This window comes from Talpa occidentalis, unplaced genomic scaffold, assembly GCF_014898055.3.
Source record: "Talpa occidentalis isolate TD23 unplaced genomic scaffold, MPIMG_talOcc4v2.1 talOcc4.16, whole genome shotgun sequence".
NCBI classification, from domain to species: domain Eukaryota; kingdom Metazoa; phylum Chordata; class Mammalia; order Eulipotyphla; family Talpidae; genus Talpa; species Talpa occidentalis.
Window position 1 is genome coordinate 1,473,439 of NW_023601653.1, and position 23,820 is coordinate 1,497,258.

The 23,820-nt window shown below is 64.0% G+C and overlaps 1 protein-coding gene across 2 annotated transcripts in view; it reads right to left on the minus strand.

Annotated features, from left to right (window-relative positions):
* FBLN1 (fibulin 1) overlaps positions 1–22,486 on the minus strand; it is a 43,816-nt gene extending 21,330 nt beyond the window's left edge. Inside the window, exons 1-13 of one of the 2 annotated variants that reach the window (XM_037513385.2) lie at positions 22,385–22,465; positions 14,981–15,086; positions 13,945–14,080; positions 12,358–12,529; positions 11,164–11,223; positions 9,880–9,981; positions 9,285–9,422; positions 7,874–8,011; positions 3,668–3,811; positions 2,684–2,812; positions 1,829–1,954; positions 1,092–1,211; positions 396–527 (exon numbers count right to left, since the gene is read on the minus strand). In XM_037513385.2, the coding sequence (XP_037369282.1) occupies positions 396–527; positions 1,092–1,211; positions 1,829–1,954; positions 2,684–2,812; positions 3,668–3,811; positions 7,874–8,011; positions 9,285–9,422; positions 9,880–9,981; positions 11,164–11,223; positions 12,358–12,529; positions 13,945–14,080; positions 14,981–15,086; positions 22,385–22,460 (1,579 nt within the window). In that variant the 5' untranslated portion in view covers positions 22,461–22,465. Of the gene's footprint in view, positions 1–395; positions 528–1,091; positions 1,212–1,828; positions 1,955–2,683; positions 2,813–3,667; positions 3,812–7,873; positions 8,012–9,284; positions 9,423–9,879; positions 9,982–11,163; positions 11,224–12,357; positions 12,530–13,944; positions 14,081–14,980; positions 15,087–22,384 lie in introns of both variants that reach the window. The other variant, XM_037513386.2, reaches the window with a different exon arrangement.
* Between the last annotated feature and the right edge of the window lie 1,334 nt (positions 22,487–23,820).

The following is a 23,820-nucleotide window of genomic DNA, read 5'->3' on the forward strand; positions in this document are numbered from 1 at the left end:
TCACAGCCAACGTGTCCATCAACACGGCTGTCAAGTACCCAGAGCACACCCAGTCCCTGCTGGGCACAGACCGGCCCTTGGGGCAGAGGGTTCCTGCCCAACCGCCTGGAAGGCCCGGCGCGCAGCAAGAGGCTGAAGGACCCCACAGACAGAGGGATAGAATGGAGATCTCCTCCCCGCGGACATCTTCCGAAACGTGGTCAGCTCCCTCCTGCTCCGGAGGCTGGACAGGAAGGCTGGGAACCCCAGGACAGGTATACTGGGGTTCAGGTGTAGGCTTTGGGGTGTCCGTGGACCATGGGAAATCCCCCAAACGCACTCCCTGCAGTGGGACGGACGGCCTGACCCTGCCACGCGGAGCCCCCAACCAGGAGGCCCGGGCTGCAGCTGCTCACCTTGGCAGTTGCGGCCGTTGGGGGCCAGCCGGTACCCAGACGCAGGGCAGCTGCACTGGAAACTGCCGGGGATGTTGATGCAACGGTAGGAGCAGATGTGGCCACCCGTGGGCAGGGCGCATTCGTCGATGTCTGTGACAGCAGAGTCCCCTCAGCACCCACATGGACCCTGCCGGCCCGTCCCCAGGGCCGGACCAGGACCGCGCGGGCAGTCACATGGGTGGACAGGGGCACCTCAAAATGCCAGGACTCTAAGGGGACACCGAGGCCCAGAGGGGAAGGCCGAGCCGAGAACCACAGCAGGTTCAAGGCGCGAACACGTATGTGGCAGGCAGGGGGGCACGGCCCAGGACACGCAGGACATGCCTGTGGGCTGTAGGCGCTTCCTGAGGCTGACGGCCACAGCCTGCACCCCCTAACGGGCAGCCAGTCACCTCCCTAACGGCTGCCGTGGAGCACCTCTGGGTGCCAGGCCCTATGCAAGGTGCTTTTAACTCGTCACCCACTTTGCCCTCGACAGCCTGGTAGGGCTGGGCTGACCCGGGTTACCGAGCAGCCAGGGCTGCCCGTGTCCACTAAAGCCAAATCCCGGGAGTGGGCTCCTCCCTTCCAACAGGTGAGGCGGCTCCAACACATCTCAGCCCAGAGGCCTGCCAGAAAGGTGTGACGTGGGGCGGGGGGGACACCCGGCCTCACCCTCGCAGGTGACCCCGTCCACGTCGCTGAGCTGGTAGCCGCGCCGGCAGTAGCACTGGTAGGAGCCGTAGACGTTGGCACACTCCTGGCTGCAGGGGCTGCTGCTGCATTCATTCACATCTGCAAGAGAGGGGTCCCGGGGGCCCCGGCTCAGCACAGCCGCACCCGCTGCCAACACAACGCCTCCCTCCAGCTGACGAGCAGGGGGTCGCCCCAAGGGAGATGTCCCCCAACTCCTGTCCCCATGGCTGATGGATCTGGACCCTCTCCACCCTGCCTGATTCAGCCACACGTCTCCCGCCAGGAAGGCAGGGAGAATCTCCCCCCGTCGGGCTCTAGGGGCCGCGGGAGTCAGCCCCAGCTCTCCAGTGGAAATCTGACCATGTCCTCCCAGCGTCACCTCCCAGATGACACAGCCGAGGGAGGTCCTCTGAGATCGGCCGACACGACCACATTAATCCTCACTAGGTCGCTCAGCAGTTCTGTGCCCTGCAGCTCTGGGCAGTTTCCTCTGCCCAGAGCAGGGATGCAGGCACCTGGCCCACCGCTCACAGTGTGTCAATAAAGTTTTATTGACATGTGACCATGCATCCACCATGCTCTACAGCTGCTGAACGTGAGCTGAACGTCACCCCAAATGTCTGCAGGAGCAGCTTCCCACAGCTTTCCTGGGAGGTAGGCAGCCCGGGGGACAGAGAGATGACCTGCAGGAGCACCTGGCCAGCCCTGCCCCTCACCTTCGCAGGACCGGCCGTCAGCAGCCAGCCGGAAGCCCGCGGAGCAGCTACAGCGGTAGGAGCCGAGTGTGTTCTCACACTTGTGGCTGCACAGCCGCCCCGGGTAGCGGCGACACTCGTTGATGTCTGCAAGACAGTAGGGCGGGCGGCTCAGGGCAACGTGCACCCCAACAACCCTCCACTCGCCTTCCTTCAAGGGGGGCACCCACACCCTGCGTCCCCACCTCCTTCAGACTCATTCCTCCACCAGAGGTAAAGTGACTTGTCCTGTACATGACAAAGGAGGGGGGCTGGGACCCCACTCCAGCAGCTCTGCCCTCCAGGCCAGCCTCACGTTCTTTCCCAGAGGCACGCGCCAACCGCCAGTTGGCGCCTGAAGGAGGGTCGGTGGGGATCTAACCAGAGGGGAGGTGCCAGCTACCCCTGAGTGCCCTGGCTGGGTGTTAGCAGGGCCAGCGGCAGGGTCTGTGCAGCTCCTGGTGGTCAGGCTGCTGGGCCAGCCCGGGGTCTCCCTGCCCTGGGCTGGGCACACAGCGCAGACCTGCCACTCTGCAGGCCACTGGTGAGCAGCTGGGAGATTACTAACTCATCTGGGCATTTGCCCCATGGGCTGCATTCCCATAAGCGCTTGGAAGTCTGGGGTCAGGCCGAACACCTGCTCTTCAGGTAAGAAAACGGCCACGCACCTGCAGGGCCCGCAGGCCTAGAACAGAAGGGGACTCCCAACTAGGGGGTCTTTTCTCTGGGCCTGCCTGCACTTGGTGCTTCTGGGTGAGGTGTAGCCTGCGGCCCCTTGGGGATTCCACAGGTCCTAGCTCTGGCTGGGCCTCCTAGGCCAGCGGGGACACCACATACCCACACACGTCCTGCTGATGCCGTCAAAATAGTAACCAGCCTCACACTCGCAGCGGAAGCTTCCAGGGGAGTTCACGCAGCGGTGCCCCGGCCCGCAGGGCTCGGAGGGCGGCGAACACTCGTCCACATCTTGCAAAGGGGAGAGACATGGCAAAGCGTTGGTGAGCAGCCCCCAAAGGTGGCCAGAAAGGAGCAAACTGAAATGCACACAGACGGGGAGGGTGGCCCCGACCAGGGAGGGAGGTGGAGTGGCCGCTGGGGCATGCAGCTCACGCTGACCTGGGACCAACCAACTAAAGACACAGACTCTGGCTGGGACAGAAGAACAAAATGCGCATTGACAAGGCAGCCCAGTGTCATTCTCCGCGTGTCCACAGAGCGCCTGCCCGGGCCAGTGCTGGGCGGACATGCAGCCCCACCCTCTGGGACGCTGCTCTGAGCAGCCTGCAGGGCCCTGGTTCAGGCAGAAAGTGCCCGGGACACTGAGGAAGGGCTCTGGGAGTTACAGGCAGGAGACCCCTGTGGACTCCGGGCAGCCGGGCATGCACCCTCGCCCTAGGCCAAGAGGCGCAGGGGGCAAAGGGAATGATGTAGGGAAAAACACGGGGAAGCAGAGGCTTCTGTGGGGAGCAGCAAGACCTGTCTCATCTGGATTACAAGGGTGTGAGGCTGGGGCTGAGGTGGGAGCCTGGGGCTCTGTCCTTGACGGACACCACGGGGCGCTGTCTCCAAGGGTGCTGTGAGCAGAGAGGGGTGGGCGAGCTTTCGGCTCAGGATGAACGGATTGAAGGAGACAGAGCTGGGTACTGGGTGGCTGGCGTGCTACTGCACCAGTCCAGGCAACAGCCAAGAGAGGCCAGCAAGGGAGTGGAAGGACAGGCCAAAGGGCTCCTCTTGGGGGACACGCTCTCCCCTTCCACCGGGGGGGCGGGCTGCAGCGGACGGGGAGCCCGGTTCAGCTTGGTTTTCTTTTTCATCACCAACCAACACAGCGGGTTCCCTCCTCATTGAGATGGTAGCCACGGCCACAGTTGGGCACATTCTTCTGGCACGTGTAGGAGCCCTCCGTGTTGATGCAAGTCTGCCCAGCCGGGCACGGGGCACTGATACTTAAACACTCGTTGATGTCTGCAGCAGGGAAGATGAGGAGAACACGGTGAGCCACGGGCCTCCGACCCCAGCCGCGCATCTCCGCAGAAAGCCCGCGTCCCTCCTCTTTGCAAAACAAGTGAGAAGCACGCCGGAGCCCTCCCTCAGGCCACGCACAGCCTCCTGATTAGCTCCCAGACCCCACCAGCTCACACCACCTCGCCGCCGCCGTCCGCCCCAAGCCTTCGGCACTCCCTCGTCCCCGGCCCTGGATCCGAAGCTGCCACCCGGCTCTCAGTCCCCCTCCACGGTCTCCAAGGGCCCCCCCAGCCCCACTGGGCGCGGCGCCAGCCTGGGACTGTAACCCGTGTTGAGTGGCTCAACTGCTCTCAGACGCTAAAGCATGAAAGAAAAACCTCAGACTCTCCCGGGAGACTTGCTTTCGCAGACACAGCAGAGTCCGGGGGCTCATTAACCGTGAGCCAAGCCCCTGGGCCAGCTGGAGCCGGGAGACTGCGCGCAGGGGAGCGGAGCCCCGCGGGGAGCGGCCACCAGCCGAAAGTCCCATCTTCAGTTCTCCCCAGAAAACACGTCTCCGCCTAAGAAGCGCCCCGGACCCAGCGAGTGAGCCCAGCCACATGCACATTTCTCGCCCTCGGCGTACTCCCGAGCCAGCCAGAAGAGATGCCTGCGCTCTCCGTCCCAGACCTCAAAACCTACAGACCTTCATTCCCTTTCCTAACCAGGGAGGTGAGCTTGACTTTATCTCCTTCCTCCTGGCCAACTGACTTGCAGTAAAGCTTGTTTTCTGTTCTCAACACCTGACGCCATGGTTCAGTGTCTGCGTGTGGGCAGCCAGGCTGGCTTGGTGGCATCAGCGCTCCTGCCTCTGGCCAGAGGCCGCGTCTTCCTTGCCTGCTCCTGCAAGACTCCTGGCTCCTCCAGGGCCTGCCCAGCCCACTGGCTCCCCAGGCACCTGCGACCGGTCTCTCCAACAGCCCACGCTCGAGCCCAGCAACAGCCTCATCGGCAGCACCTGTATATAGCACACCTGCGGCACCTGGCTAACACCCCGGCAATACCTGGCTAGCGCACCTGCGGCACCTGGCTAACACCCCGGCAGTACCTGGCTAGCGCACCTGCATTACCTGGCTAGCGCACCTGCGGCACCTGGCTAACACCCCGGCAGTACCTGGCTAGCGCACCTGCATTACCTGGCTAGCACACCTGCGGCACCTGGCTAGCGCCCCGGCAGTACCTGGCTAGCGCACCTGCATTACCTGGCTAGCACACCTGTGGCACCTGGCTAGCGCCCCGGCAGTACCTGGCTAGCGCACCTGCAGCACCTGGCTAGCACCCCGGTAGTACCTGGCTAGCACACCTGCAGCACCTGGCTAGCGCCCCGGCAGTACCTGGCTAGCACACCTGCAGCACCTGGCTAGTGCCCCGGCAGTACCTGGCTAGCACACCTGCAGCACCTGGCTAGCGCCCCGGCAGTACCTGGTTAGCGCACCTGCAGCACCTGGCTAGTGCCCCGGCAGTACCTGGCTAGCACACCTGCAGCACCTGGCTAGCGCCCCGGCAGTACCTGGTTAGCGCACCTGCAGCACCTGGCATACCTGTGGCACCTGGATAGCCCACCTGTGGCACCAGGCAGCATCCTACTACTGTGCCTTTCTCACACACCCCCTGCCTGGGAATCCCGCTCCCTCATCGGCCTGGTAAACATGCCTCTTTTACTGCCCAGCAACCTCCTCCCTGGACATTCCTGCCTGTGCCCCCTCTGGGCTCGAAGGGCCTGTGCAGCCTTGGGCCTGGCTGGGCAGGCTGCCTACCCTAAGCTCACAGCACAAGGGCATCCTCCTGGACCGGACAGACCTCTGAGGTGGGGACAGTGGCCTTCTGCTTTTGGTGAACGCACATGTGAGCCAAAAAAATGCCTGGAGAACGTCCCCGCCTGTCCTCGTGGAGCAGCAGGCTGAACGGGAGGGAGTCTCTGAACACACCTGCGTTCTTACGGATCACTTTGTTCTGACACAGAGCACCTGGGGCAGGGCAGGAGTGGAGGCGGGAGACCCCAAGCTGAGGCCCCCTTCTGCCTCGCAGCCAGCCCACCTCCTGGGACGCCCCTCCAACCGGCACAGCACTCACAGCTACAGACGCGCCGCGTCCATGGCTGCCTTGTCCGCTGCAGCCCGCCAGGAGGCGCCACAGGCTGCCTGCACCTTACAGACAGGATGCTCCCCACGCCGGCCAGCCAGCCCCCCAGCCAGCATGACAGCCTTTATTGGGGATCAGCTAACAGCCTGCTGGCCAAGTCCCGCCTGTGACCTGGGCTTGGAAGAACATTCCCACTGGCACACGGCCGAGCGCGTGGCGGCTCTTCCTTGTGCCCAGAAGAAGCACACAATTGGGGTAACTGGTAACTGGTAACTCCCCTCTGCGCCCCGGGCTCTGCAACCCATCTAGTTCCCAAACCCTGGCCCTCGGAACACGGGCGCCTCAAGACATCATGTGCTCCACGGGGAGGGGTGCTCCAGCCCATGGGCACCACGAGCAGGGGCCGGGCGACCCCTGGTGAATGGACAGATAGGAGAGGGAACCGCTCCACAGTCCCTCCCTCAGGAGCATGCGTGGGAAAGCCTGGGAAATGCGGCCACCAGAGGCCCTATTCATTTGTTTAACCCAGTGAGCCCGGACTCGCTTCTGCCTGGGGGGGCCTGTGAAAGTCCCGAGACCCAAGGGCCGGGCTGTGGGAGCGAGGAGGCCGGAGGGAGGCAGCGGACGAGGGACCCGCCTTCGCCTGCAGACACAAAGATCGCTCCCACCCTGTCTAGCTACGTTCTCCTTGTAAAGAACTACCCTGGGTAAGGCAGCCGCTTGATCAAAGACATAAGGGCACCAACGTCAAGCGCACGTTGCCACATGGGGAGAAGCAAGATTCGGGTCAGCACAGCCTCCCCCAGAGGGGCCTGGACAGAACAAGATAGACTCTCAGCCCCTTGCTTGGGTGGTGCTGCCTTAAGGCGGGGGTGATGCACGGTCTCTAGGGGTGTCTAGGGGGTCTGCAGCTCAGATCAGGGGAGAAGTCTTCCTGACCTCAAAGGCAGGACCCAGAAGGTTCTGCTGAGCAGCGGGTCAGGGCAGGCAACAGATCTGGACTCATCTGCAACCGGAAACAGGGACTGAATCAGGGGGTTAACCCGGGCGACCTCCGGAGACCAGGGCCTCATCCAGCTGCCTCCGCCCGTGGCCCCCATCCACCAGCTTCTCCTGCGCCAGCAGCCCTGCCTAGACCTCCTGCTTCCACGACATCACATGGGATTTTCTTCGGCTTCACCTCAACCTTCCTCTGACATTAATAATACTCTTTTCATGGTGGTGAAATCCACGTGACACAAAGTGTGTCATTTCAATCGTTTCTAAGAACAGACGAGCGGCACCGGTGCTGTCACGCAGACGTGGACTGTGGCCTCCGCCATTCACTGAGTATCTCACTTTCCCCACTGAAAGCTGCCCGTGGACACTGACACCCCAGCCCTGGCCCCCGGCCCCACCATTCTCCTCTCTGTCTCCATGACTTTGACCAGCAGCAACACAGAGTATTTTCACTACACCAAGCACTTCACAATCCCCGTGTTTAGTCCTCACCTCAAGCCTGTAAGTCAAATATTCCAATTCCTCCCCATTCACAGAGGAGGAAACAGGCTTAGAGGAAGTAAATCACCTTGGGTCAATCAGTTCAAAGCCAGGTGTCCCCGATTCCAAAACTCAGGCTTTCACCTAAACCACGGGCCAAACCCAGCCTGTGTCTGCTTTTGTAAATAAAGTTTTATTGCCGTCTGGCCCCTGCCTTGTGTTCACACACCACCCCCGGCTGCTTTCTCCAGCTGCAGTGGCAGAGCTCAGCGGAGGCAACAAGGGACCCAGCTTGCCTAAAACAAGCTTTAGGCAAAGCCCAGCTTGCCTAAAACAGCCGCCCTCTGTGGCCAAGGCTGCCTGGTCCCATTTCTGTATACTGGTAGCCCCCAAATCCTAGACACAGCTCCTCGCGGGTCACCGCCCCGCCTAGTGACTGTGAGCCTGGCGGCTGAGTCTTACCAATACAGTTGCCTAGAGCATCTTGTATAAAGCCGCTCTTGCACTGTAGCTTGGGTCTGCAGCGGAAGGATCCCAGAGTATTCTGACAGATAAAATCGGGGAGGCAGTTATGAATACCACTCTCACATTCGTCAATATCTGGTACATCATAAAAAAAGGAAATGGTTAGCAAGAGTCCTCCCAGAGCATGTTACAACACTTTAAAATCACAAGAACGTTTTCTTCTAATGTTCATTACTCAGACCACCCCCAAAATGCTGTAATAATGAGGTCACACACTGAGGGCCGTGGTTAGCCAAACAGGCCCCCATTGCCAAGGTCTCCGGACGTGCCTCCCCGCTGCCTCCAGCCCTGGGCTCTGAGAGGCGACTTCTCTGCTATATAATAAATAACCCAGACATTTTCCTGGCAGATATATAGGGGTTTTTTTTCTCATTTCAGGTTTTTTTCTCACTTTCTCATTTCATTTTAGTCCTAAAGCAGTGACCGTAATACAAGACTCACATAGCACAAGGCCCCCTGCATCAAATATTAAATCAGTAGCATGTCAGTACAAAAAAAAAATTTTGTCATTTATTCATGCTTAAGCACAATTCAAGTTTCGTAGTGAGTGATCAATCTGTATTTATGATTTTGAAGAAAATGTTCATAGATAACATTACAGATTTGTACATATCCAAAAGAGCTTGTGAAGAAATATGCACAAAGCTCATCAACGTGGCTTGGATGAAACAAAGCCACGGCCCCTACACCGGCTCACGGGAAGCTGTCACAAAGTCCAGACGTGAGCAGAGGCCATTGTCAGGACGCGTGGGCTGCCCTGCCCTTGAAGTTCAAGGCTGTGTGTTCTATCCTGTATACTCAGCTGGCGGGCCCTTGGGCTGCATGACCCCCAGCGGCCACAGGGCAGGTGCCCAGGCCCAGCAGAGGCCCTCCATGGCAGGGGCGCGTGGCTTGGGGTCACCCTCCTACTCCACCCAGGTGTTCACCCCAGTGTTTTTGTTATTCTGAAGGCTCGAAGGCCTCAGCCAAGAACTACATCCGGGCAGATCAGCCCTGGGGCCCTATCTGCCGAGCAACATCCCAGGCATGGAGCGAGGCCCCAGGGAACAAGCTTTGAACTTCAAGGAGGCCTGGAGCCAGGTGGAGGCAGCCATTGTGTACAAGATTCTTTCCCCTCCACAGCACGTGTGGGCGCCTGAAGTCCCCTGGCCTTGTTTTCCAATGACCATGCCCTGAGCCTGTTCTGAAACCCACACTGGCCACTGCCATTGTCACGTACAGCAGAGAGGGTCAGTCCCTGCCCAGACTTGCCCCAGCGGCCGCGGGCCAGCTCCACGAGCCCAGCGGGTGCCCAGCAACCCCCCACCCCTGCACTGCCCCCAGGGGAGTCTGCGGCAGCCAGGCCTACCTTTGCAGTCATTGTTCTCGGTGAGCTCGTAGCCCGTCCCGCAGCTGCTGTCCCGCTGGCAGCGGAAGGAGCCGGCTGTGTTGATGCAGGACTCGCCCAGCCGGCAGGCATGGCGGCCCGTGATGCACTCGTTCACATCTAGGGGAGACGGGCGCAGTGACCAGAGGGAACCGCGGCCCTTCCCCCCCACCCTTTGCCCCCCACATTCACCAGAAGCCAGTTTCTCTCCAGCTACGTCTGACATGGACTGCCCAGTGCCTGCTGAGCCCGTGCTGGGCCCTGACCTGGAGTCCTGGGCGGTCACTTCCTCCGTGTGCCCCTGGACAGATGAGGGGCCGAGGGGGCCAAGGGACAGGCCCGGGGCCACTCAACCAGCAGACACTGATTTCAGAGACTGGTCAGAACCTAAACCCTCCTCCCCAGCACAGTGTTTACACCCTGCAGGATGGGGCCTGGCTGGAAGCCAGAGCAGCAAGCGCCAGGCACGCCAGGCTAGTCCTGCTCTGTCCTTCGACCGCCAGCAAGATGGAAACAGACCAGCTGGGAGGAGAGAGGCTCCGCCCAGTGACCCACCACGCTGAGCCCCAGGACTCACCTTCACAGGAGACGCCGTCGGGCATCAGCTGGTAGCCCACGAAGCAAGAGCAGACCACCTCCTCCCCCGTGTCCCGGCACTGCTGCCTGCAGGGCCCGCCACCTGGAGGGAGTGGACATGAGCGGGCAGCTGCACACCCAGAACTCTGGGCTGGCCTGTTCTGGACTCGAGCAAATGCCCTTGGGGGACTGACACAGAAAAGCAGGCTCCCCAGATGCCTGCCCCATGAGGTAGCCCCGGGACTCTGGTCTAAACAGCCCAGGCTGCTGCTGACCGACTGGAAGCAGGCCCAGCGGCCTCTGGATGTTCCAGCAGAACTAAAGGGGCAGGCAGACCCGTGCTCGGCACGAACACCAAGGGAACATGCCCCCCAGGATGACCTGAACTGACCACCCCTTTCTCCCAGGCCGGCCTGCTGCCCTATTCCCAATGCCCTGGCCTCAGCTGCGGCCATCCGCCCACCTGGCTCCCTGGGCAGCCCTGGCACCACCCCACCAGAGCTAATCTTATCGGGACAGACCCCTACCAGGTCCAGACCCCAACTGCTGCCCAGGGTCTGCAGGGCCCTGCCCAGCTCTCCAGCCTCTTTCTCTATCCCTCCACCAGTCCACCCCGCCAGGGCACCAGGGTCACGTCTCCACCCCTGTGGCCCAGGCCCCAGTCAGCGTCACTGGCCTGCAAACCCAGCTCATCCATGCTCATGCCCCCCAGAGGACTGTGTGGCTTTCTGGGGCTCTAGGCCTCTGTGCCAGCGGTCACTGTCCCCGACCACATCATGCTGTGACCAAACCCACCCCCTCATTAGCACCCCAACCACAGGGCCAGCCACTGGGTGAACTTGTGGAGGCAACCTGCCAGTTTAGACATGCCGGGAGGTTCCAGGAAACAGAAACAGTTTTATCATATAGAAAACAAACCTGTAAGGGCCTACTTTAAATTTGCTAATGTCTCACTTGTGAGTCAAAAGCAGACAACAGAGAGGCCCCAGAATAGTGGGGTTCACCCTTCCTTAGGGCTCCTGGCCTGAGGGGGACTTGCTCAGGGTCACAAAGCCATGAGCTGGGACGTGGCCAGGCATATGCCATGCTGGGAAGGCTTCCTTGAGGCCCCTCTCCTTAAGCTCCCCCTCTCCGTACCCCCTGGCCCCAGCTCAGAGGAGAGAGGGAAGGAGTGGAGGCTGGAGATGGACCGTCCAGCCACTCCCGGCCTCCCAGGTGGACCTGAGCAAAACCGAGCTCAGCCCCACGAGGCCCCGCTGACCCCCTCTGGGGGCCTTACACACACCTCGGCAGCGGTCATTCAGGTACGGGTCCTCTGGCTCCTCCTCCAGCTCGGACACCTTGGCTAAGGGAAGAGATAGACACATTTATCCAGACCCAGCGCTCCAGCAGCGGACACAACCCGGGGGCTCACCCTCCATAACGCCAGCGGCCAGGCCCACCGGCCAGCCTCCCGCAGCGGCGTCCTCACAGCCCTGAAGCAGACCCCCCTCGTGAGGCGCTGATCCCAGGGGAAAGGTCCCTCATAGCAAAGAGCACTGGCACGAGGCCCAGACACACAGCTTTGTGCTGGAGCTGCGTGTCGTCCGAATTGCAGGAATATTCCAGCCAGCACCGTCATGCCCTGCTCTAAACCAAGCTGCACCCCCAAACCTGAAACTACGCACCTGGTGCAAGCTAACCAACTGGGCTGAATGGTGCCCCCCAAAGATGCCGCAGACCCCCAGGGCCTGTGAGTGTGGCCTACTCCAGAGAGGGGCTTTGAAGACGGTCAGGTAAGGTGATTGGTGTTTCTAGGACCGTGTCCTTATAGTAAGGGGAAGTGGACACAGAGGCAAAGGCGGGAGGGAGTGCTGGGAAGGCACGGGGCGGGAGGGGGAAGCCGGCCATCGGCAGCCAAAGTCACCCAAGGCTCCAGAGACCGGGGACAGAGTCTGTGCCACTGTCCTGCCAACACCCTCTCATCAGACTTCCGGCCCACGAGACACCAGTCCCCTGCCCAGGCCCCAGACTGGGGGATGCTGTCTGGCAGCCCCAGGAAAAGACGGTTTTATTTCCTGCAGTTTGTGCCAAAGCAGCACTGGACACCAGCCACAGGGCCACCCGCGAGCTGTGGGGTCGGCTCTCACACAGAAGAGGCCCCTGTGCCATGCTGGGCTCAGAGGGGCAGAGGCATCCGGGTGGGATGCAGGCCCCTTTCCCTGTCACACGTGTCCACACGTGTGTGCACCGGCAGCTCTGGAGACATATGTAGATGCACACACATGTTCGTGTGTGCGCGTTTATGGGTGCATGTGCAGACATGCATGCGTGCACACATCCACGCTTGTATCCTAGTGTCTGCACAACATGCATGTGTGCACATATACATGCATGCAGACATATGCATGGGCCGTGCACACGTGCGTCTATACACACAGCTACACACACACGTACACCCTGGAGTACGCTGCCCAAGAGGGAGGAGAGGGCACATTACCTGTTTCCTGGGGCACCCCAACATCCCCAGGGGCAAAGTCCGCCGTCTCCTGGCCCTTGACGCAGCACGCCCGGAAGACCAGCCCGCACTGGTAGCCGACCATGAGGCTGTACTCGCAGCTCCGGCCCTGCGCCTGGGCCGCCCTGCCCAGCAGGCAGCAGTGGCAGCACCTCTGCAGACACAGGCGGGCGGGATGGAGAAGCCGGTGGGCACCATGGCTGTGCAGGCCCGAGTCCCACATTCCCCTGCCCGACGGCGAGGACGTGGGCAGCTCAGCTCCCTCTTCTGGGAAAGGGGCCTGAGGCCCTCGCGGGGTCACCAGCGGCTCCCTGGGGCCCGCCCACGGCCACCGGGATGGGCCTGCTCGCCGCACTTCTCCCCGCCAGGGTCAGGGCGATGGGCAGCAAGAAGCGATCTGTGTCCTCAGGGCCTCGAGTCCCCTGGACACCACATTCCCCAAAGTTGCACCCGAATCAGCGTCCACTCTGGCTCTGAGAGGTGTGGCCAGGCCGGGATTTGGCAGCCCGCGCAGTCTACGACCTCGTGCGGCGGGGCGGGAGCGCTGGGCGGCCGTGAGTGCCACTCCGGGTGCAGGCCTTGCTCTGCTAACGTCATAGGTCCCACCCCACGGAAGGTTCCCGTCCCTCTCCCTCAAGTCCAGGGACATGGCAGACCGTGGGCACCGAGTCCTGGGTCCCGGCACCCGACACGCCAGCCCATCCACATCCCGCCCTGAAAGCCCAGAGCGGCCGGGTCGGGGAGGGGCTCTGGACCCCCAGTTCCTCTATGTGATCTCTCTCTCCAGGTCCCGATCTGTGTGGAGGGTGAACCCTCAGGGAGGAACCCCTGCACCCCTCCCAGAATCCGGACTGTGCTCTGCTTCCTGCTCCCTGAAAGCCTCCCCTGCTCTCCTAAGCAGAAACGGGAAATCCTTCCAGGGACCTCACCTCTGTACCCCAGTACCCTGGCGGGAACCCCTGCACAGGTTACCCCTCCAAGCCTGAGCCCTCTGGCTGGGCTGGCAGCCCCGGGAGCCCCGGCACACCCCCACCACAGGCAGCTGCCGGGCTGGAGGCCCTGAAAGACCTGGTCTTTCAGACCAGAGTGACCACATCTGCCCAGGGCACCCCTTCAGAGCCGTCCCCCAGGCCCACGGACCCCACCCTCAGCCGCCCTCCAGGCCCCTCCCCTGCTGGTGCCAGCGGCCACCTTGGAGTGTGGCCTCTCTGAAGCTCTGGAGTGTGGCCACCTAAGCTCCGGCCTCCGACTAGGTCTGAAGAGCAGACACTCGAGGCCCCCCAGGTGGAGTGGGGGCGTCTACCTTGAGAGGGAAGAGCCCACAGAACCCCAGCTCTGACCTCTGAGCCCTGGCTTAAAGCCACGGGGTGGGGGTCCTCAGAGCAAGGCCGAGCCCGCCACGTCTCCCGTGCTGGACTGGCCACCTCCAGAGCCGCCCACTGCACCGGAGGAGACGCCCTCCCCGTGCTGGGTGGGCGCCCGTCTGTGCGGCGGGACAGGGATGGTGGCCCCGGGCAGGGGGTGCGGGGACAGGCCCCGGCTGCCGGCTGGGCGCGGCTGAGTCCTCACCTTCACATACACGGCCTCGAGGCCGGCCTGGCCGCCAGGGGTGGGGTCGCAGCTCTCCTGCTCGCTGGCCAGGTTGATGCCCGTGGCGCAGTGCAGCTCCTCCAGCTGGTTGTGGCAGCACTGCTCCCGGACCATCCTGCGGGAGAGGCCGCGGGTCAAGGTCACAGGCCTTCAGGGGGGATTCGTTGGGGGGACACAGACCCGGGCGCAGCAGCCCCAGGAAGACGGGGGCCCGTGCCGCTGTGCGTCCCCTTTCCACCCACAGACACGGCGTGAGCCACGGCAGCTGCAAGGTGGGGGCCGGCGTCCCCCACGGAGGCCTGGACAGGCACAGCCACGCCCCAGAATATCATTCAGCCTTGAGAACGGAGCTCTGAGCCCGTGGCCACGTGGCTGGACGTGCGGGCATCGCGGGACACGAGCCGGCACAAGAGGGCAAACCCTGGCGAGCTCCTGCGCGAGGCCCCGGAGGAGCCGTGTTCCACGAGGGAGAGGGTCCCTGGGGCCGGGAGGGAAGGAGGGACTCGCGGGCTGAACCCTGCCTGGGCTGTTAGGAACTTGGTCTCGCTCTGAGCCCATGGGAGAGGCTTGGTCTCTGACCGCAGGGATCCCGACCCCCACCTTAGCTGAGCACCAGCACAGCGTGCAGGGGAGGCAGGAGGGGGCAGTGGGCAGCAGGGGGCCAAGGGCTGGGAGTGGTGACTGTCAGTCTGCTGCCCTCGCGCCCGAGGCCCAGCCTTGCCCACAAGCTGCTGGGGCCACGCTGGGGACCAAAGTTCTCCCAACGCTCCCCAGATCTCCCGAAACCCCGTGGAGTCTCCCGGGCAACTCAAACCACCGACCTTCCTGTTCCCCCTTCTCTGTCCGATGATGCTTTGGACTTTCTAAGAATTTCGTAAATTGGGATGTACGTCCCCCGCCGTGCTGGCAGGCAGCGGCGTGTGCTCGACACCCCGCAGCCCCCAGGGGCAGCGTCCCCAGAAGACGAAGGATGTGGGGAGACAGACGCCCGGCTGTGGCGGGCCCGCACACGCACCTGCACTCCCTGGAGCCCGAGGGGTCCGGCTGTGAGCAGTCCCTCTGCTGCGTGGCCATCCGGTGTCCGTCAGCACAGCAGGTCTCCATCGGGACGTCTGCACCCGCTATGCAAGGAGGAGACGGAGGGGCTGGTAGCGGGCGACCCCATTCACCCCACACCAGGTCCCTGTCCCCCAGTCTTCTTGGGGCGGCCAGGACCTCCCTCCCAGCCACGTTTTGTGTCCCAAGGTCCCTGCCCCGGCAGCAGGCCCGAAAGGGCTGTGGCTCCCACAGGGTTCCTTTAGTCGCTCAACACACACGCACTGAGACTGCTGAATGGGGCCGGGAGTGACCCGTCCTCCTTCCTGGAAGGCCTGGGGCCTCCACTACTTCCTCCCAGCTCAGCTCAGCACCCAGGCCCTGTGGAGGCACATGCAGCAACTCCAATGGGCCCTGCCCTGAGGGGTCCTGCCTTCTTGGTCCCGAGGGCAGGAGATACGGGAGTGGCTGACTGAGGCGAGGCTAAGCTGCCGTCCATCTCAGTGGTCAGAGTGTCCAGGACACGCGCTGCCCATCCCACAGGGGGTCAGAGATGGTTTGTGTCCCTGAAGAGCAGGGGTGGGGAGACTGGTGGCTGGGAGGGCTGGTACCCCAACGCGGGCCAGCCAAGGATGGGGAAGACATGCCTGGGGGCCTCGGCTACAACAAGCCACTCGGCTACCAAGAACAGGGGGGTTGGGGCAGCAGGACAGGGGGTTGTTAGGCTGAGGGCCTTGCTGAGGGGCGGCCGGCCAGAGTTGATGGGCTTCTGGTCACGGCCAGCGAGCTGGGTGCCCAGATTAAAGTCAGAGGGCGCTCGGCCTGTGCAGGTGCCTCTGAAATGTGTGGGGCAGCTCCAGGGGCCCCGGGGTGGGAGTGGGGGCAGCCTCGGCCCAGGCAGCGTCTGAGCGCTGCGGCTCACTGTCCGTCTGCACCTCCTGTGAGCGGAGCTTGGACCACCAAACCATGGGGTTCTTGTGAGCGCCCCTGCTTCTGTTCCTCCCAACCCCGAGCCACACGCCTCACACTGCCGTGGCGGCAGCCCCCAGGGCCCCGGGACCCACGAGGAAATCGCATGGCGAGCACCGAGCCTGGGAAACGCGGGGACCGAGGGTGGTGCCGCCCCTTTCCAAAAACCTCACGGTTCCATGTCTTCATTCTGGACCCAGACGATTCGGGCTTCGGTCCCAGCATCCTCACTTTTTAGCACAATTTTTTTTTTTTTTTAAAGAGGCATGTATTTTTATTTATGTATTTATTTATTTGTTTGTTTGTTTGATTATACATGCATTGGGTACAGTCAGAAGCGCGGGAGGGTGAGAGAATTCACCAGAGCCAGAGCGGGGAGCAGAGCAGGCAGAAGGACCGAAGGACACTGCTGAGGGGAGCAGCGGGCGGCAGGAGAGGTCCGCGCGCCATGGGGGACCCTCCTCCGGTGGCCGGGGAGCAGCCGGGGATCGAACCGGCGCCGCAGAGGCCGCGGGCAGCTTCGCAACCCAGCGCTCAACCGCTGCGCCACCGGGGAGGCCCTTTAGCACAATTTTTTAACATTACTTATTTTAGTTTTTTTTTTTTTTTTTGGCAGCAACATCAACAATAGTAAAAGTAGTAACAGATGGCGCTTCTTGAGTGCGTACCCTGCGCCGGGAGCAAAGTTCGGCTCATTTTACTGTCCGGTCATTTACTGTCCGGTCATTTACTGTCCAGAGCTGCGAGGCAGGACTGCACTCTGCGTCACAGACCAAGTGACTGAGAATCAGAGAGGCCAATCACCCGCCCAGGGTCACACAGCCAGAGGAGACAGAGCACGGCCATGAGCCACGGGCTGTAAAGCGTCCTCTACCACACGTCGGAAGGACGCCAAACAGGCCCGGGCGGCGGCAGCCCCGGCGGGGAGCTCAGCCGCTGCAGCCGTGAGGGGCAGGATCCGACCGGCCTTAGAAAACTGGAACGGGAAACACCGCAGGACCCGCACCCCCGCCCTCGGGCATCACCCAGAGAACGCGGAGCCGCCGGCTCGGGAGGCTGCGTGTCCACCGTGGTCACGGCGGCGCCGGTTACAGCAGTGAGGCCACGGGGCCGCCCAGGGGCCCGCGGCGGGGACCAAGGAGACGCACTGTCCACCCCGGGGAGCCGGCTCCCCCCGGGGGAGACCAGACCCGCCCCTACAGCCACGCGGAGGGGCCGCGCGTCAGAGGACAGGAGCGCTGGACACTCAGCCAGCAGACGAGTCCACAAGGCAAGAGACACTAATGAATGAAATGAGGTTTCTGAGGCTAAGGGGGTTGGGGGAGCAGAGAGGGCAGACGGGTTTAAGGGGAGAGAATAAAAAATTAAAAACGGGGCCTCTCCGCTGGCGCAGCGGGTTGAGCGCAGAGCCGTGAAGCTGTCCGCAGCCTCCGCACCGCGGGTTCGATTCCACATGGCGCAGCAGACCCCTCCTGTCTCCCCGCTGCTCCCCTCAGCAGTGTCTTCGGTCCTTCTGCCTGCTCTGCTCCCCGCTCTGGCTCTGGTGAATCCTCTCACCACCCCCACGCCTCTGGCCTGTACCCCAGTGCTTGTATAAATAAATAAATCTTTAAAAAAAAACAAAAACAAAGTCAAGCCCCCTGGGAGCCGCGTGCTCCGTCACCACCGTCTCTCCCTGGCCGAGCACGGAACACAGGAGACAAGATGGCACTGGGTCACGTGAGGGTCGCGTCCCCCTGGACAGCCGTGTCCACCTCACACCAGCCAGGACGGCTGCACCCCCGCCGCGGGCCCCCTCTGGGCTGCGGCCCTTCCCCGCCAGCCGTCGCCTCCGTCGTGCTGGGCGCCCGCCCGCCCCAGTCCCCTGGCAGCCGCGAGGCCCAGCCCGATCCCCCGGCCTGGCGACTGTCTCGGGAACCTGCTCTTGCCCAACGCGTCCCACGCCACACCCGGACACCGCGGAGCGGGCAGGTAAGACGCTCAGCAGCAGAGCCAACTGCGGCTTCGCGAGAAAATAAAGGTGACTGAAAAGTAAAAAAAATAACCACCACCGCGGGCCACACTCTCCCACGGGGCTGCAGCCGGCGGGGCCGGGACAGAGGAGGAGGCGGGGCCTGTGGTCAGCCCACCCGGCTCTGGGCTCCGGCCTCCTGCTCCGGCGCCACCCCCGCCCCCACCGCGGGGACAGGTCAGGTCAGCGCTCGGCCAGAGCTTCCCGCCTGGCCCCCCGGGCTGGGGGCTGAGGACCCGGCGGCGCCTCTCACCTGCTCTGCCTGCTCGCCCCCCCCACCCGCCCTCCCCAGCAGCCGCAGAACCAGGGGAAGCGGCGGCGGCCAGTGGCCATCACCGTGGAGGGTGATCGCCCAGAGCGGGGCAGGGCCGTGGAGCAGAGGGGGGCTAGCCCCAACCCCAGGGAAGGTGGGAGGGCTTTGGAGAGGACGGAGAGGAGCCCTATCCAGCGCCACCTCCCCACCCCCCACTGGGATCCCCGAGCTGCGGGTGGAAGGGGGTGAGAACGGAGCTCCCCGGCGGGGGCCCCACTCTCGCGCAGGGCGTGTGGCCAGGCTGCCAAAGGGGAGCAAGGAAAAAACCTGGCGACACCCACACCTTGCTGGTACCCAGGGTTCCACAGCAAGGGACAGTCCCAGCAACCACCCCAGCCGGCAGTCACAGACCCCAGAGCACCCCAAGGGCAGGACCCGAAGAAATCTCCAGCACGGAGCCCCGTCCCCAGCCGCCAGGCCGGCACAGGCCTCCGGCAGGATCACGTGGCAAGGCCGGGCGCAGAATCCTGCGGGATCAGCAGGCACTTGACCTAAACCATCTCCAGGCCGCCCTCTGCAGATCTCGGCCACCCGCAGCGCCGGGACGCGGGACGGCCAGGACGCTTTCCTGGGCAGAGGCGCCAGGAGCTCTCCCGAGCACACACTCTCAGACCATGGCCAGTCCCGCAATCAAAACCAACCACCCCAGAAACCGTCTCCCCAACTACAGGGGGACACTGCCAGTCCAGGTCCCCTGGGGGACTCCTGAGCCCCACCCTAGAGGCAGGGTCCCAGAGGTCGGGCCACACCAGGCCTCCCCACTGGCACAGGACAGGCTCGTCACCTTGGGTCACCTCCTGTCAGGTCAGCTGGGTGCCCCGCAGGGGCCCAGGCCGTGGCTCCTGATGCTGTGGTCTTCCCCAAATGGGAAAACACCCCTCTTCCTAGGGTGCCTCTCGAGCGCCCTGCTCTCCTGATGGGGTGGAAGTGCCGCCAGCCTGTCTCCACGCCCTCCTGAAGATCAAGGCCAGGCGGTGGAGGGAGCAGGTGCAGGGTCCGCTGGGCCGGGCAAGCACTGAACTCTCTGGGCTTTTGCAGGCTTGTAGCCCCCCCGCCCCCCCGCCCCCCCCCCCACCGCACAGGGCAGAGCTTAACTGGCCTCACCTCTCCAGGCCCAGCTCCCGTCCCAGCTAAGGGCGCTGACCCCGGGAAGGAGGCCTCGTGGGTGTTCCTGCCACCCACACAGTTCCGCAGCCACATCTGGGATCATCACAGGAGACTGGACCCCCCACGGGGTCCGCGAGCTGCTGATCACCCAGTCACTATAACAGAAACCACCAGCCTCCCCGCAGAGCTGTTTTCTTGAAAACCTGACCTGCAGGGGGGGGGGCGCCAGCAGCTCATAGTGCCTGGCCTTTGAAGGGGGGGTGGGGGTGGGGGAGGGGAGCCACCGCAGCCACACCTAGGCACTGGGGGGCAGGACTCCCAGCAGCACCCTGGGCCATGCCCTGCTGCTCCCTCGGCCTGGAACGCCCATCCCCCATCCTCCCGGCCCCACAATCCTAGCTAAGCCCCCTTCTTCACATCCCAGCTGCATGCTGCTCCCTTCGGGAAGTCCTCCTGGCTCCCTGACTGTCAGGTTGGTTTGTAATTATCTGCTCTATTTTCTGGATTGCCCCAGTGGGGAGGTGTGACCCCGTGGGAGGAAGGGCCACTTAAGCGGGCCAGCTGAGGCCCCCCTGGACAACCTTGGCTGCCGGCTCGGGCCTGCCGGGGAAATTCCATAGGAGAGCTTTCAGAGCAACCCTGGGGGACAGATGTGCTCCAGTCCCAGGAAAGGGGCCCACAAGTGACAGTGGCCGAGCTCCCAACACGGGTCTGTGTCCTGCCCCAGCCCCAAGGCGACCAAAGACACCGGCCTCTGCCCTCTCCATTTTGCAGATGTGAAAACCACCAAGCCAGCCGCCCCTGTGCTGCGGGTGGCGTGGAAAGACATCTGCGATACAGAGATGCTCCCCAGCTGCTGGGACCCCAAGAGAGTGAGCCTTGCTCCCCACCCTCCATCATAGTCCAGAGTCTAAGCAGCCCCGGGGTGGGGGCTCGGGCAGTGCCAGAGGGGGGGCAGGGCTACTGGAGAGGCCCCGGCTCTGTCCCTCAGTCTCATTCTCATGCACTGGGAGCTGTAGCAGCCCCTGAGCCTGTCTGCCCTCCCGCCTCCGGCCTGGGAAACTTCCAGAAGAAGCTGCAGCGCGGGCCACATGTCTCCAAGCCAAGTCCTCGCTCGCCTTTGTTCCTCCTCCCTCCCAGCAACTCTCTCTGTAATCAGTCAGAAACCGAGCCAGAGACCAAGAAAGTCTTGGAGAAAACATAAGTGCCTTCCCAACACCCTCCCTTCCCGCCCACCCCAGCTCTCATGCGCCCAAAGGACAGACAGACTCGGGACAGATCCCTTGGCGCGAGATCAGAGCCTTCTGCTCGGGAGCCAGCAGACGAGCTGGCGGGCTCACCCTCCTGTGGCCTTTCCTGTGACTCTTTAATTGCATGCCTCCTGGCGGACCCCGAGACTCTCCGGAGGTGGGGGACAGCGCCACCCCAGCCCGAGAGCCTCAGGGAACCTCGCAGCTTCCAATTTGCATCTGCGGGGAGGAACCAGATAGTCTTCTAACTTCCCCACCCCAAATCTTGCCAGAGTTGTTGAAACTGAGAGAGAGAGCTCCCCAAAAGAAACAAAGGGCCCGGGACACTGCAGATGTTGCAGGACGCAGGCAGCCCCGAGAGTCCTCCCACACTGCTCAAGGCAGAGCCTTCTCCGTGAAGGAGGGTGGCTGCAACCCTCCAGTGAACCTGGAACTCAGCCAAGCAAGTCCTGGGGTTCACGCCAAGCTAGACACTGCCAGCTGCGGGGTCCCTTCCTGCATAAGCGGCAGAGAAGACCAGCAACTCAGGATCCCCGGGGCAGACTCCTGAAAGTTCAACGGCGCCTGCTCTCTGGGCCTCACTGCCCTTGGCTGCAAAATACAGGCGGCTCTGGGGTCCCCCCAATTCCCCACAGGAGTCTTGTGTCGCCCCGCATCGGAGCCCCCTCTGGGCGGCCACTCCAGCAGCATCACCCAAATGTCCCAGGGGCCTGGCCAGCTCCTACCCAAGCCCTGTGACTCCCAGCCGGGCCACCAGGGGTTAAAGTTCTCAGAGCCCCAGGGGGCAGGATGGCCCTGGCAGCCAACACCGAGCCCCATGCCATCCCCACGGGCATGCCCGGGACAGTCAGTGCCCAGAGCAGTCAGGAGGCTCCGGGAAAGTCTGCTGCAGGGGGGAGCCAAGGAGCCGGCAGGGTCTCCCTACCCACCCCACCCCCAAGGCCTCTGCAGGATTAGCCGGGACAGGCGAACTTTTGGCCAAGGGGGGGTCACGGGGAGCTGAAAAGAAACTAAACTAAGCCAGAGATAAAGACCTGCATTCCAAGGGTGGGGGACACTTATCTGGATGAACCCTGGTCAGTGGAGAGGTCAGAGGTTAAGGTTCTGAGCAGCCTCCCGGGCCTCCCCGGGCGGGGCTGGGCCTTGAGGGTTCAGGGAGCCGGAGGCGGGGCCGGCTGTGTGGGCCCTGGGGAGCCCGGGGAGACCCCCGCCCTGGGGAGCCCCGGGGAGACCCCGCGGGTGGGTGGGGGTCAGGTCCCCGCCCGGCCCAGCCCCCTGGGCATGGAGCCGCGGCCAGGCCCGGACCCAGGAGGGCAGGCAGGGCTCGCCCCCGCGAACCCCGGGCATTCCCACCCCTGCCTCCACCCCGGCCCAGACCCCCAGGCTCAGTTCTCCATCAGTTAGCGGGTACCCCATCCCCCACAGAGGGGAGGAAGTGGGGGGGTTCGACCAGATGCGGGGGCGCCCACCGGGCAAGGGTGCGGCCGCGGGCTGGGCACCCCGGCTCCTCCGGGGGCGCTGCGCCCCCAACCGCCCGGCGGGTGGCACCGGCGGCCTCAGGAGGATGTGGGGGGCGGCAGGGGGGGCGGGGGCCCTTCTAGGCAGCCCCAGGTGAGCGCGGGGACCGGCCCGGGCTAAGGGAGGGGTGCAGGCCGGGGCCGTGGGGGCCGAGGCGGGGCGCGCGGGCGGCGGGTCTGGGGGCGGCGGGTCTGGGGGCGCCCCGCGGGGCCCTACCTGGGGCCGCCAGCAGCGCGAGGCCGCCGAGCAGCAGCGGCAGCAGCGGGGCGCGGCGGGGCGCGGGGCGCTCCATGGGGCGGCGGGGCGACAAAGGCGCGGGCTCGGCTCGGGGCGCGGGGTCGGCGGCTCCGGCGGGCGGCGCGGGCTCCGGGTCCCCCCGCTCCGCGGCAGACGCTGGGCCGGGCGCGCGGTTCAATTATCCCGCCCCGAGGGGGGCGCGGCGGGGGCGGGGCCGCGGGCGCCCGGCCCCCCCGCCCGACTCCCCGCCCGGCCCCCCCCCCCCCCCCCCCCCCCCCCCCCCCCCCCCCCCGCTCGGCCCGGCCCGGCCCCCTGCCCGGGCTCCGGGCGCCCCCGCTGGCCCCTCGGCCCGGGTGGGGGCGGCGCGCAGGCGCTCGCTGGGAGTGGGCGAGGCCCCCAAACCTCTCCCTGAAGGGGGGGGAGGTCACACTCGGGGCGACGCGCCTCTCCCCCGGCAGCCCCCCGCGGGCGAAACCCGCCCCGCCCCACCCGCGGCAGGGCGGGCTGGGTCTCGGGTTTTCCTTTGAGCTGGGGAGGGGGGGGGCGCGGGTGACACCGGGGTCCCCAGGGGCGCCTTTTGGGGGGGATCCGGAACCGGATCGAGTCCACCACGGGAGCTCCCGCGGGCCGGGCCTCGTCACAGCCCCAGTCCGGCCCCCGGAGTCCAGGGGTCAGCGGGTGGGGCTGGCCCGGGGGTGTCCCTGGCAGGGCCTGGCCCTGCAGGACTCTGGGGGGCCCAGGAGGGCTCGCAGCGTCCCGGCCGGGGTGGCCGAGGCTGAGGCAGTCTGGGGGAGCCGTGCATACATTTCTTTTTCAAAGAAACCCCCACCTGGCGCAGGTGATGGTGCCATGGCGCAAGACCCATCGCTGAGGTGTGGACCTGATGGGCACGGCCTGGCAGCGGCCTGTAGTGTGCACCCCAAGGCGGGGAGTCGCCTCCCAGGCCGTGAGGTGGGGGGGGGGTTGGAGGGGGGATCCCACCACAGCCCACAGCCTGGGGCACAGCACAAGACTGAAAGGAAGGCGCCCCCACCCCAGAGCCCTACACAGCTGCGAAAAATGAAAGCTTTGTGCTCGGGGCAGCCACAGCTGAACCTCGGCGCACAAAGCCCAGGGCTCGCGAGCCAGGCAGGAGAGAAGGGAGGCAGGAAAGGGAGGAGCCTTCCTGGTGGGGCCGGCCGGGGCCCTCGGGGGCTGGTTAGATGCTTTCTTGATCTTCGTGTTGGTTGCAAGATCGGGTACGTTTGTGAAGATGTTACACATGCAGTTACACATGCCTCCTTCTGAATAAATATTAGATTTAAAAATCAAAAACGAAAAATCATCTCATTTCCTTAGAAGATGTGTCCTCGGTCTGCAGAGAGCCCAGGAAAGCTCGCGAGAGGGGCCTGCTGGCTGACCGCTCCCTAGGCCGA